The 14940-nt window shown below is 35.2% G+C and overlaps 1 protein-coding gene across 2 annotated transcripts; it reads left to right on the top strand.

Moving 5' to 3' along the window:
• Positions 1–3350: 3350 nt before the first annotated feature.
• LOC113741587 (potassium channel SKOR) lies at positions 3351–10305 on the top strand. 2 transcript variants are annotated; one of them, XM_027269140.2, is made up of 13 exons: positions 3351–3927; positions 4801–5025; positions 5338–5401; positions 5805–6144; positions 6407–6702; positions 6894–6974; positions 7378–7476; positions 7880–8101; positions 8324–8512; positions 8781–8856; positions 8952–9246; positions 9707–9828; positions 9939–10305. In XM_027269140.2, exons 1-13 carry the CDS (start codon positions 3686–3688, stop codon positions 10190–10192), a joined length of 2505 nt encoding a protein of 834 aa, XP_027124941.1. In that variant the 5' UTR covers positions 3351–3685; the 3' UTR covers positions 10193–10305. The 2 variants fall into 2 exon arrangements, with proteins under 2 accessions (XP_027124941.1, XP_027124940.1); XM_027269139.2 differs by having other exon boundaries at positions 3360–3927; positions 8315–8512.
• The last annotated feature ends 4635 nt before the right edge of the window (positions 10306–14940 follow it).

Raw genomic sequence — 14940 nt, 5'->3', positions numbered from 1 at the left:
ATTATATAAATGTATAAATTAATATATTATAAATATATATTAATATTATGTATAAATGTATTAATATAATTAATATAAATGTATAAATGTATTTATATTATGTATAAATGTAAAATTAATATTATGTATATTAATATAAATGTATAAATGTATTATATTATATATAATACATAATATAAATGTATATTATAAATATACATTAATATATATATTATGTATAAATGTACATTTATATAAATGTATAATATATAATATATATAATATATAATATTTATATAAATATATAAAAATATTTTCAATTTAAATAAAATAAAATATTTATAATATGTATAAATAAATATATAAATATTTAATATATATAATAAACATTAATATTAATTATAAATATTATAATATTATAAATATGGTGTTTATATAATATTTCAATTTGTAATATTTATTGTATATTTCATTATATAAATATTTATACAATATATAATATATAAATATATAATATATAATTTTCAATTTGTATAATATACATAATATTGTATATATATAATATAATATACATAATATATTATATTATACATAATATACATTTATACATTATTACATATTATTATATTCTATATTATACATAACATTATTATACATTATTATACACAATAATGTACATAATAATATTATATATTAATAATGTATATATTATAATATAATGTACATAATATATTATGTATAAATATTTATACATTTATGTATACAATATTACATATTATGTATATTATATTATGTATAATATACAATATTATGTATAATATTAATGTATATAAATATTTATATAATATATAATATATAAATATATAATTTTCAATTTATATATTTCAATTTGTATATTTCAATTTATATTAATATAATATATATATGTAATATACATAGTTGAAATATACATATGGAGTTGTTTTTGATATAATGTTTGGATATGTGTTTTTGGAGTTGTTTTGGAAATACACATTTAGTCATTTACTGTAGCATTTGGAATGTGAAAACAGTTTTTCAAAAACAGAAGCAAAAACAAGGAATCCAAACGGACCCGTGGTTGGCGTGTGATTTTTCAGGAGATGATTGGGGCCAAGAAGAAGAAGGTGGAGGGATTGGAGCCTTTCCCTTATGCCAATCAATGATGAAGAACATTTACAACTAATAAGCTGGTGAAAACAGATAATTATCAAGATTGCTAATCGTGCCGTAAAGTTGCAAAACTGCTTTGATTGCCAAAATCTTCACTTTGGTGTTGTAAATTATTTATAGTTGACAGATTCAGTGAATTTCCCATACTCTTCTTTGGTCTCTGATGAACTTGAAATGAGGTCAAGATTTCAATAGTGGCATTCTTTTCTAGGTGTGTGACCGTGACCTCTATCAAGTATTAACTGAGATTTCAAAACTCTGTGTCAAGTACTAATAACTGGGCTTTAAGAAGAACCAAAGAAGAGTTTGGAGTTCAAAACCATAATGCAATCCCAAACGTACCTGAAAGCTTCTAATTCTTTCTTTAACTTCATAGATTGCGTTTTGATACAAGTCCAAAAAAGTATGGCACATATTTTACTTTGATCGATCAGGACAAAATCACCATCAAAGGATGGTGGTGACCACAGTGTACGAATACTAACTTGGGAATGAGGAAAATGCAAATAATGCTCAAAGAATGGGCAGGATGATTAATGAGCAAACTATGGCATTGAAAATGTGATTGAAGCTTTAAAAAAAAAAAGGAACAAAGAAAATGTGATTGAATTGTAAACAGTTAATGATTTTAGCCAGCAAGAATTGTAAAATGGCAGTAAGCGAAATAGAACCTTTTGTTTTTTTTTTGGGGCAATACAAAGAAATATAGAAGACGAATAATCACAGCAATTGAAATCTGAAATGCTCAGATTTCATCTAAGTTTCAATATCTTGTTTGTAGGGCTAAACTAGGGTTGCAAAGAAGTTGAGTTAAATTGAGTTTTGGCCTAATCGAATCTAATCTCGACTTAATTTTACCGAACTCGAGTTTAATTCAACGAACTCTCAATATAAAACTCAAACTCGATCTCAAATTTAAGCCAAGCCGAGTTTGAGTTCAATCTCAAATTTGAACCGAGTCAAGTTTGAGTTCGAGCTTTAAAAATAATCATTTTTATTTTTTAAAAAATAAATAAAATATTAATTTTTTTGATAAATAATAAATATATTATGATTTTTTAAAATAAAAATAAATAATATATATATGCAAATTTTACTAGTATTAAAATAAAAAAAAAACAACAAACACACACGCACCCACACGCAGAGTGGAGGTCTCCAAATTGCACTCGCTGCCCGCACCAGACTGGCCCATGACTTGGTGAATTATTTATAACAGGTTCACAGAGGTTGACAAGGAAGGTAGTCTGAATATACAGTTTCTTTTGGCTTTGTTAAAGCAGTAGTTATTCTCTAAATTATTCTGACTTGGTTCAGAGCCACAGTTATTCCACTCCATGCTTGTAACGGTCAACATCAACGCGTGAGGTTTCAAAAGTTTATGCTAGGTTCAAAGTTAAGTATCTCTTCGAAAATGCTTACAATTTAAACTTCTAGAATTATATTTTTTTTTCTCGTGCTGACTCAAAAAATTGGAGGGTTACTGTTGGAAAGAAGAATACTAATGGTTTCTATCAAGTGGCAAGGCCAAACTAAACTTTACAGATAATGCTCAAAAAATTAAACACAAAAGAGCCAACTTGTTCTAAATAATCTAACTCCTATTTATATTTATAGTTGCCTAAAGTCGGTTATAGAACTTTCTCAATAACTAATTAACTCTATACTCCTTACAATTTGAGACAGTGGACTAATTATTAGACTGTTCTAGCAGATTACTTGGAAGATTATTAGTTACTAGACAAACAACCGGAAGCTTCAACCTACACTAAACTGATAACTACCTAATAAAAATTCTTAAATTTTAGTAATAGTTATAAGTAATTATTGGATCGCTATCCCTTCCATACATTTTTATTTTGTTAAATTCTCTGCATAAATTTAAAATTAATTTCATATAAATAATTATTTTTTATAGAATAGTGTGTTTTTATTAGTTGCAAGCACACCACCGTAAGTGTGCCTTACCAACTATTTTATGATTTACCTTTTTTTTTTTTGGGTTCAGAATCCAAATGGAATCCATTGTTTTTGCTATTAGGAGAAGAGAATCCAAGCTTGAGCCCTTTACTTAAATAGCATCTTCGAGGAATCACTTTAAGCTGGTTTACTTGATCTTGATATTCCTTTTAACTGCACAAATGAAGAAAAATGGAAGGAATTTTTTTGAAAAGGAAGCAAAAGAAAACATTATTGACTTATCAAGATTTTATTCCTTGTCCAGACCAGACTATTCATGTATTCTTTAACCACCACAAGAAAAGTGTAACGTAGTCCGACACCATGAATGTAGAATCATGGGCACAAAACAACGTAGGCATTTTCATTATCGCCTGTCGAGTCAGTGAAAAGGAAACTCAATCATGATAAGCCAGGATATATTCCTGGTACTGCAATGCATTGATATTCACATATTTATGGTTGGTTCAGGCATTCTTGGGTTGCACAATCAGTATAATAAGGAGTTTCCATATATATATTTTTTGTCGTCCAAGAAGTAGGAAAGCTGTGATATATGGAAATGCAGAGTAGCAGTGGAATAGGTAGAGGTGGTAAAAGTGCTGAGTCAGAAGATGAAGAGTTTGAAGTGGAGGACCTTCAGGAGCCCACCGAATCTACTTGGAAGAACTATTTCAGGTTGATTTGCAATTGCTCTCGACTTGATCAGTCCATTAACAGTAGAAGTGGAAATGGGAGAGAAATCACCACAAGAGGTAGAGGCCATTCTCATGGATTTGTCATTGAACCTAACAACAGGTATGATCTAACTTTTTCTGTTGTGTGTTTATCGTTTTAATTTTTTTTTTGGAGGGTTCAAGCTTCTGCAATTGGGCTTGTGTGGTGGAGATATATGGTATGTACTTTGTAGACATCTTAACTTCGCCTGTATGGTGGTAGTGGATGGTGGATGATTTTGTGGTCTTAAATATTAGTAGTCCTTAAAAGTGGGGGAAAGCAACTGTTCTGGATAATACGAGGCTCATACGAGGTCACATCACACCAAACACCTCAATTTGTTGTGGAAAAATATGCAATATCAACTTAGGACTTGGGTAGATACAATTGTTAATAGTTTTGATAGATGGAGTAACTCTAGGATTAGTTCGAAATTGGAATTTGTTATGCAGATTTTTTATAAACATTGCAATTGCATTCACGGAGGCAGACAACATATGTAAATCTGATACATATGTGTGTCTAGCAAACTCTGAGTCATTGCTCACCTTTTGCATGGTTGAGTGTACGTGCAAATGTAAGCTTGATTTTGAACCATTCGAACTACTGATCTGGTCGGAAACTGTAAAATTAGACTATTTCGGAAATATTTCTGGGAACAAAATTTTTTTGGCAACAAAGCTGATTTTTTTTCTTGACCTTCTTGAGTGCAATGCCGCCCTTTCTGAATCTCATACTTTCCATATAGAGAAGAATGGTTCAGGCCCTAAATTCTCAAGGTGATTTGCTTTAAAGTGAGGTTGATCAAAGTATTGTAAACTCAGATGCAAAGCTTTGCTTTGGCATTTTGAACTTCCATTTTCCATGATTGTTTTGTTTTGTTTAAACTAAATCATTCTCATCATCTTTTGTCTTTAAACCAAATAGGAAGCTAAGGTAACAAATTCAATGCAGGTGGTATCAATTGTGGACACACTTCATATTGTTATGGGCAGTGTACTCATCCTTCTTCACCCCCCTGGAATTTGCCTTCTTCAGAGGTCTTCCTGAGAACCTCTTTCTTCTAGACATTGCTGGACAATTTGCTTTCCTTATAGATATTGTCGTACGCTTCTTTGTTGCCTACAGACAACCACACTCTCATTGCATGGTCTATAGTCACAGCCGCATTGCTATACGGTTAGTTCTAAGCACTTACAGTGCATATAAGTAATTCTGCATTTTTTGCAATATCATTTTCTCCTGGAGCTTCTTTTTCCTTTCTGCATTACCTATATAATGAATTCCAAATTTATACATAGCCCCGCATGGCAATCATTGAACTGTCAGATCTGAAGCAAGCACGTTTATTAATAAGACAGCTGAACAGACTGAGATAAAACGAATTTTCACTTGTCAACCATGAAATGCATCAAAGTACATTTATTTGATCACTTTGAATTAGCTTTATTTGTGTATGTAGTAATATGATGAACTGCAACATTCATGCAGCTACTTGAAATCCCAGTTTATGCTTGATCTTCTTGGTTGCTTTCCATGGGACTACATTTACAAGGTAATAACTAACTCAGTAATTCATCTATTGCATATATATTTGCGATCCTCTTATTGTGTGTTCTTTTTTCCCCTTAATTTCTACATTTTTTCTTTCTCCATTAGTAGGTGATTATAAGTTCTGTTAATACTTTTGAACTTGTTCATTTAACCAGTCGAACTTTTGATTACTGAACTGATGTTGTTGCTAGATTTCCAAGTTTAATTACTTGATTTTCGTATCCAAATGATTTTGAACCTAAAATAGGACCACGTTTTGACCAGTCTGAAGCAGATCGGGATGTTGCAGTTTACTAATATTAATGATCCTCATACTCAAAAAGCTTGTTACAATGTTGAGCATTATATATTTGGAGCCATCATGCATATATACACTGATCACAGTAACCTATTTTTATGATTAGGCTTCTGGGAGAAAGGAGCCAGTCAGGTACCTGCTATGGATCAGGCTTAGCAGGGCGCTTAGAGTGACAGACTTTTTTAAAAAGCTTGAGAAAGACGTCCGCATCAATTATCTTTTCGCCAGGATCATAAACCTTTTTGTTGTTGAGTTATATTGCACACATACGGCTGCCTGCATCTTTTACTATCTTGCTACCACTCTGCCTCCATCAGAGGAAGGTTATACATGGATAGGAAGTTTACAAATGGGAAGCTACAAATATACACACTTCAGAGAGATTGATCTTTGGACCCGTTATATAACCTCACTTTACTTTGCTATTGTTACTATGGTTACTGTTGGTATGCTACCCTCTTGGTTTTCTTTCTTCATCTCATTGAATAGTAATGTCGTGTATTAAGTATATCATGCATTTTCTTGAGTAGTTGGTTAAACGTTCTGATCTACTGCTAGTTCATCTGAACGTATTCACTTTGGCTTGTAGTTTTACTACCTCTTTTGAATTGTAAACCTTAGTGTTGCTTTTCCTTTATCAAGCTTGCTCATGTTGTTCTCTGCATGGACTTACTGACCTAAATCCTTCTTTTGTCACTTGTGCCACAGGTTATGGGGATATTCATGCTGTCAACACAAAAGAAATGATATTTGTCATGATATATATTTCTTTTGACATGATTCTGGGGGCTTATTTGCTGGGTAACATGACAGCATTGATAGTGAAAGGATCCAAAACTGAGAGATTCAGGGATGTAATGGCTGATCTCATTAGTTTCATGAACAGAAACAGGCTCGGAAAGGACCTAAGAATGGAGATAGAAAGACATGTTCGATTACAATACGAGAGTGGTTATACTAGTGCTTCTGCTCTTCAGGATCTTCCGGTATCTATCAGGACTAAGGTATCTGCAGTTTGTTTCATCACTAAAAGCCTCAATTACCTGTCCTAAGACTTTAGATCGTCCAAACCATATCTCTATTCTTGACATTGTTTGGCAACTTGTATGCGTAACGCATGAAGTCATGTCCAAAACTGATAAACTGCAGTCTTGAGCTTAAATGATTGTTGACAAAAACAGTTTCTCTTTTACAGGTTTCACAAAAGTCATACGAGCCGTACATTAGAAAGGTTCCTCTTCTCAAAGGATGCTCAGATGAGATTATCAATCATATGGTAAGTCAAGTTCTCTAGATTGTATGCTACAAATGTCCTGTCGTTCTACATCTTCTAAGTGGTGTCTTGTACAGCTCTAATATGCCCTCTCTCCGACAATCACGAGTCACTTATAGCTGTTAAATATTGGAAAAACGATGATTGACAGAACTAAACCCTTCTAAAATTACCATGAAAAACTCAGTGTTCTGAGATTGTAGGACACTTGGAGGTAAAGTATAATTTTTTGCAATGTGTTTCTTATCTCTTTGGGCGCAAAGTCCTAATCTGTCTGCTTTCTTTGCGTTCACATAATAGCTTAGTGGAAGCCCGTTCAAAAATCCTTGTTAAATGGAGGAGATAAAAATCAATCTCTGTGTGAAGTTTGGGGAAATTAGCATTTCTCACTTCTTTGATCCTGCAGGCCCTCAATGTCCATGAAGAATTTTTCCTTCCAGGAGAACTGATTATAGAACAAGGAAGTATGGCTGATCAACTGTACTTCGTTTGTCACGGGAAACTGGTATGGCTTTTACTGTTCAGCAATTTATCATTTGAACTTATTTCACGTATATATGATCACGGATGAAATAGAAGTAAATATGAAATAGCTGGCTGGATTTTTGTGTGAGTTTGCCAGCGCATATAGTGCATGTGGGAAAAAAGTGACTCTTACTTTCAAATTCAATGAGCAAATAAGAGATAATTTGCAAGTTATAGTGTTATGTTGATATTGACAAACTGCATTTTGCAGAAAGGTATCATCAATATATACAAATCCCATACGCCAGTACTCTAAATAGCATGCCTAATACAGAGAAGAGTCATGGCATTTAAGTCAGGCTATGCGACAAGAAACCTTCAAATTTCTCTCAAAAGATAGTTTTTACTATGTCCTTTATCAACAGAGTCTGACGTTTTTGTAGGATGAAGTCCGAAGATATGAAAATGAAAGAGAGGAACCACTCTTGAGTCTTGAAACTCACAGTACATTTGGTGAAGTTTCGGTTCTTTGTAATGTCCCAATACCATACACAATCCGAGTTGTTCAATTATGTAGACTACTGCGAATTGACAAGCAGCATTTCCTGGATATCCTTGATACATACTTTCTTGATGGCCGGATAATCATCAATAATCTCCTTGAGGTATGTTCTTAACACGGCTTCATGCTTTCCCATTTGTTGATTTTTCTATTCATATTTTTTTCCCGGATTCTGCTGTTTGGAACCGGCATGCGTGTTAGTTTTAGGAGAGTATTTAGTCTGCCTATAAGAGATCCCAAATTCTGCATTTTGTTTTCCGGGAATTCTAAATATTGAAAGAAGAATTTAACATTTTGTATTGTCTTTGATGTTCAGGGTGTTCAGGGGAAGGAATCAAACATAGAAAATATCATAAAGGAATCTAAGACCACACTTCATATTGCAAAACATGAATCTGAGTTGGCTATGAAATTAAACTGTGCTACATATGATGGAGATCTTTATCGACTACGGTGTTTTATTGGAGCAGGAGCAGATCCAAATATGTCTGATTACAATGATAGGTCACCTCTGGTATGTCAAGTTAACACCGAAATACCCTGATATCACAATATTGTATAATTGGAATCTTCTCTGTCCTGGATTTCCTAACCTTATCAGAAGCCAACAAGAGTTTGTGTTTTCCTTGTATGTTGATTATACTAACTTGTTATCTGTTACTTCGCGAGGCTTATCTTGCGAAATTTCCAGCGTCGTCTACTAGAAAGCAACTTTATTGGGCAATCAAAGGACTCTGATAATGATATATGACTTGAAAAAATATTGCATGTTTTCGTGACAGCACGTTGCTGCTCGGAAGGGTTATGAAGATATAGCTCAGTTCCTTATTGAAAAGGATGCAAATGTCAATGCCAAAGGTGAGCTTCTTGCAAATGTTCCTTTCGCAATTGTCATTGTTTTGTTATGAAAGATTGAAGAAAGGGAAACTCATTTTAGCTCAAATCTTGCTCAGATTATTTCGGAAACACCCCGCTGCTGGAAGCAGTCAGGAATGAGCACGATGAAGTGGCTTCCTTGCTCGTCAATGCGGGGGCAACACTAATGCTAGATCATGTTGGAACTTTTCTCTGTGAGGCAGTTGCAAGCAGAGAATTAGAATTTCTGAAGCGACTATTGTTCAATGGTGCAAATCCTAATGCCAAAAATTTTGACATGAGGACGCCACTGCACATTGCTGCATCAGAAGGATTATATCCAGCATCAGTCTCCCTTTTAGAAGCTGGAGCCAGTGTCCTTTCAGTAGACAGGTAAGACACAAGTTCGTCTCGAGCTACAAACTTCACTAATCTAGAATGATCCCAGCAAAAAGCACTGTCAATCCATAGACTAAATCACTCATCGAACAGAATCTGCTTTTCAAACAAATGCCTAACATGTCCTCAAAGCTTGGCTTTGCGATCTAGTATTCAGCATTTCAGCTATTAATAAACCAGCTATTATTTTTCTGACAGCTTCTTGACACGTTAAATGGTATGCATTCTTTTCAAAATCAGTTGTAAGTTGGTTCTCGTCGTAACAAAATATATGCAAAGATAGTATTATATTTGGTGGCAAGTTCATACTTAAGTAACCTGGCTGCAACACAGTGTATTGATCTCTGCTTGCAGAGCATCCATGTTTCCCCTAACTTACAAATCCTGTCTTCTGATATCAGTTCTGTCATCTCTCAAATCGGTAATGCTAGTTGGGGCAATGTGTTGTTTGCAGATGGGGCAAAACTCCAGTAGATGAAGCCCGAGTGGGTGGAAACAAGAGCCTAATTAATCTGCTGGAGAATGCAAAGCGTGCTCAGTTATCAGAATTTTCTGAATCCTTTGAAAGAAACCAAGGTAATGCAATCACCAAATTTTAGAAGTACCTTATCAGGATCTCTCTCTCATAATTTTGATTTAAGTGTAATTCTATGTTGTTCATCCAATCTTTCTTTGCTCCTTTGCAGGCTCAGTTATAATAGAGCAAGAACAAAGGAAATGTACAGTGTTCCCCTCTCATCCCTGGGATAATTTAGATGGCAGAAGAACTGGAGTTGTTTTATGGGTTCCACAGAATATGGATGATCTCATTAGAACCGCAAAGGAACAATTGAAAGTTTACAATGGTTCCTGCATATTATCAGAAAATGGTGGCAAGATTCTTGATGTTAGAATGATCTCTGATAATCAAAATTTGTTTCTAGTTAATGAAGCATCATAGATAAACGTACATAAACTATGCAGTAGTAGAACCAAGACCTTTGTTCGGGGGATGCAATAATTTTAGTTTCAACTTACAAATTACAATACATGGTTTGTGGACTTTTGTGACAACTAAGTATTTCTCACAACTTTACTAGACGCGCACCAGTTTCTTCCATGTTACAAAAATTATAAAAATAACAAATTGATACAGCTTGTGATTTATGATGTGTAGTAGTTATCACGTCAAGTAATAGAATAAAATTGCAAAGCGCTCAAAAGTATGCTTAAGGTTACAAGATATAGATTCCTCTATATATAAGATTCGCAGAGGAAGTACATGGTCAAATTTTCACTAGAATATTTGGTTCACTTGCAATTTTGTGGCTGGACACACAAATAAAGTTTAATATTAAGAAAACAAAATTTAGTAGAAGTAGTATAATAATAGCTTTGTGAAATATGTTTTAACACTTTTGTGTTTTTTGGGTTGGGTTGGGGGGGGGGGGGGGGTTTGCAAAAGTGAAGTAATATTGGAAAACTTTAGGCCATGCTTGGATTGTTTGTTTCCGTCGGAAAATATTATCGTTTTCCGTGATCACATTTCCCTATCACCTTTTTTCCTCACATATATCAAATCGCTACAGTAATTTTTCCATGAAAAATGACGAAAAATGCAATCCAAACACAAAAATTTTGTTCGGTTATTTTGTAGTTGTCAAAAAATTGAGGGGTTGCAATTGAAATAAAGATGGCACCACCCTTTTAACTATATGCCTTTAAGATTTAAAGGTGTAAAATCTCTGTCGATGATACTAAATCCATACCACTAAAACCTAATTCTACACTTGATATAACTTTTAATAATACTTTTAATGCTAATAGTACGAGTTACTATTACTCGTAATACAAGTCATTAATGCATTAGCAGTATGGATTTAGAGTGTAGGGGTATAGGCTTAGCACATCCCAATTTTTTTTTTTTTTTTTTTGTCAACACAGAGGTATCTGGTGTCCATGTACTGATTACCGTATGATCCAACTATTCCTCTGCGGGTCGGGAGAGGCTGCCCAACATCACCGACCGTTGCACCCAGGATTCGAACCTTTGCGTGGTACTCACCTAACTAGGCTACTACCACCAGCTTTGGCCTGAGGGGCTACATCCCAATCTTGTATGTCTATTATTGTTGTAGCCCTGCTGCTTTCAACTTGTATCATATACATACAGGCACATTTTCGTTTAATTTCATACTTCAATATTTAGTAGTACTTGACTAGCATGTATTGAATTTTGTATTTCATACTTCATTGATAAGAATAGTTTGGTTATTTTCAAGTTGCCAAAAAGATAATTGCTCCAACAATATATGGTTGTATCTATCACATCATTTGTTTTTCCTTGTAACATTAATAGGTGTCCTATCAAATATCTGTCTATTAAATGTTTATCCTTGTACTTTAATTTATTCCTTACTTGGGCTCTTGGAACATTTATTTTCATACTAAATGGCGAACTACTTTTCTTTCAGAAAACAAAAAACAAAAAAAAAAAAAACTTTTTAAACAATTCGAACCATATATGTAGTAGTATCAGTTTTCGCATGGTAAGCATGTCAATTTCTAGGCTAAAATTCTTCTTTACTTTTCCAAAAATAAGTTCCTAATTTTGTGTATACAATGAGTCTTCAAACAGGCTCCCAGGGATAGAAGTTCCATCCCCTCCCCAACCACCACCGCCGCTGCCGCCACCGCCAATCACACCTTGCACCAAATTTTGCCCCACCTGTTGTCCTCCACCTTCGACAAATCCTTGCATCGCAGAATTCATCAGGCCACTCGTCGTGTGCCCCACCGGCGAAACATAGCCCAATTGCCCCGCACTTGCACTATGCATCAAAACATTAGGCCTCACAACTGGTGGCCCATGCATTACCTGCTCCATTGGCCAGTAGTTCCCCAATTGCCCCGTACTTGCACTGGGCATTGAAATATCAGGCCCCGCTATCGTTGGCCCACTCAAAATCGGGCCCACCCCCATCAAGGCCATATCTGTCGGCCCCATCTGTGGTCTGTGGGTACTGTTATCTGCAACCATTCTTGCGCTATGCATGGACTGTTGATGGGCTGGTTGGGCCGATTGACCTAAGCCGACTTGGTTATGAATATACCGAGTAGGAAACGGTCCTTGATGCTGTAGAAAATGACTCGCCATCGCGGATGCCGGTGCACTTACGGGTGCACCAGCAGGTGTAGGTGTTGGTGTCATGCCCTGACCTTGAAATTGAACCACCGTCCCGAACGACGACCCTGGGGTACTTACTTGTGTCGGCGCGGTCGTCGTCGGGGTCGGGACGGTGGTGCAATCCAAATGGACATCAAACTCACATGCACTGCATCTATAAAGCCATTGTTTTGATCCAAACTTGTGGCAAACATCGCAAGAGAACCCTTTGGCATTACCATAAGGGTTTGTAAAAGTGAGCTCAAGCTGGCAAAAATGGGACGGGTGAGTGAACCTTAATGGCTTAGAAGCACACAAAACATGAAGATCATATTCACAGCTACCACAATGGTAGCTGAACCCATTGCCTCGTCGGTTACACGCATCGCAGTTGAATATGCCCCCCGCATATGCAGCGACAGGGAGGAGGGTGAGGACGTGGTTCTTGTGGGCGGGGTGGTTGAAGACTCGAGGAAATTGGGCACAGCTTACATGGAGAGAAAAGTTGCAGGGGCGACAGATGTACATGTTTTCGGTTGATGGAAGTTGGCAAGCTGAACAACGAAGAATTGTCGTCGTTGTTGTTGAGTCTGTTGGCATTAGGGTTTGCTGATGAGATTGGAAAGAAGTAGTGCTGCTCCATAGCTCTAGCTCGTGAGGATGGCTGAAATGCTTCATTTTGGGAGATGGGGCATTGTCTATCCTCCCCATTTTGGTCGTCTGAAATATAGGAAGGGAGAGTTATTGTTCAGGTTGGAGCAATTAAGGTAAGTATAGTGAGTACGGCCAAGTTGGATGTTTGACTTTTGAGGTTTGGCCGAGTCAATCCCCCAGTTTCAACGCGGCTGTTTGCAGGAGCTTAATGTGTATCAGTGGATTGAGCTGGCTTTAGGCTGACTTTGTTCATCTTGATAAGGATTATTTAATGAGTCATAAGGAACAAATCGAATTAATGAGCTCCCATTAATAAACCATCATTGCTTGAGAATTTTTTTTTTTTTGGGCCTTTTTTGGATAGAAAAAAAAGTTGGACTGGACTTCGGTTACCACCGTGAAACCATAGCCAAGGCAATTGCCAAGTCGCCTAAAGTGGTACTTTCAAATTATCCACTGACACAATCCTCACACACAGCAGTAGTGAGATTCGAACATACAATTTTTTGTGAAAAAAATAATTCGTTTTTATTAATCGAGCCAATTTATACTGACGGGAATTTTTTATTTTTTATTTTTATCAAGTATCGTCTCCAGTAAGATAGCGTAAGAAGAAAATTTCCCGTCCACATCAAAAACATCCGCAAAAGTAGTTACACATGGTAGTCAAAAATTAATACTGGAGTATGATTTGGTCATAAAAACAGAAGCATCAACAGAAGTCAAATATCCTTCTTCCCCTCGACCGCTGCTCTGTCTCAGACTTTTGTTGGGTACCTGGCAAAGCGGCAAACGAATCAAGAAGGTTAAAGAATCCAGAAACATTTTATCATCCATGACTTGGTCTATAATTTTAAAGTTTGCAAAGACTTAATCATATACAAGTGCTTACCAAGAAAACTGCTTGCCCATTGAATGATGTGAGAAGTAACACTTTTGACTTCTTAGGATAAACTCGTTTGTTCTTCGTTGACAATGCGCAGTTGGTACTTGTCTTCATTTTGCATGGAGTGAAATTCTGAAAAAAAAAATTAAAAATTAAAACGTATTAGTTTCTTGTAAAAGATTTTTATCATCTTTTTCGTAGGATGGCATACGTTTATTGCCATCAAGAGCAATATTTACAAAAGACAAAAGCAATAGTTACTACTTAGGAGGCTACCTGCAGCCTGCTAGGGACGTAATGTGCCGATAGTGAAGGCTTCAATTGGATTAAAAGAAATAGAGGCAAGGCTTTTTTTTCTTTTTTTTGGGGGTGATATTGTAGTGATCGTTTTCAATTTGGAAACAATAGGGACTACTGTTCACTAAATCTGCCTTCTTGCATCATAAACATATTTTTCACTTACATTTTTGTTTCACATGCGTTACAGCAAAAAGTACTACAATAATTTTTTTAAAATTTATTCCAAATAATCTCCTATCCAAACACACAAGATTCCGATTTTTCATGGAGAGAGGTTAAGTTTCAAGTTCAATGTATAATTTGGTCCTACAATTATTCATATGACATCCACAATTGAATTCTAATAATATATTCTCTCATAACGTTGACTATGAAAATTAGTGATACTAATTGTCCAATAATCTTTTACAACACGGTATGATTAATGGCAAAAAAATAAATAAGAAATAACTGGGCCGGGTGGCTTGTCAGTGACTATTCCACACCCAATTACGAGCCCAAGTACTAGCAATCTTTTGAAGGTTGCTTCTTGTGTGGAGCAAGAACTGAGTCCCTAGGCCCAACAAGCTCAATGGACAAGCTCTATTTGAACTAAGCTCGATCCCCACTCCCTTTAGGCAATAAAGCCCATACTATCCTTCATCTCTTTATCATTTATTATTTTTATTTTCCCATTATTATTATTTTGGCTTTTTTTATGATT

This window comes from Coffea arabica, chromosome 4e (assembly GCF_036785885.1).
Source record: "Coffea arabica cultivar ET-39 chromosome 4e, Coffea Arabica ET-39 HiFi, whole genome shotgun sequence".
Classification (NCBI taxonomy): domain Eukaryota; kingdom Viridiplantae; phylum Streptophyta; class Magnoliopsida; order Gentianales; family Rubiaceae; genus Coffea; species Coffea arabica.
The sequence above is the reverse complement of the archived record's forward strand: the minus strand, read 5'-3'. Positions and strand labels throughout refer to the sequence as shown.

Coding starts and splice junctions, on each gene's coding strand:
- LOC113741587 (XM_027269139.2), top strand. CDS start 3,686: ATGGAAATGCAGAGTAGCAGTGGAATAGGTAGAGGTGGTAAAAGTGCT. Junction 7,477..7,879: donor TCGTTTGTCACGGGAAACTG/GTATGGCTTTTA, acceptor ACGTTTTTGTAG/GATGAAGTCCGAAGATATGA. Junction 9,247..9,706: donor AGTGTCCTTTCAGTAGACAG/GTAAGACACAAG, acceptor TGTTGTTTGCAG/ATGGGGCAAAACTCCAGTAG.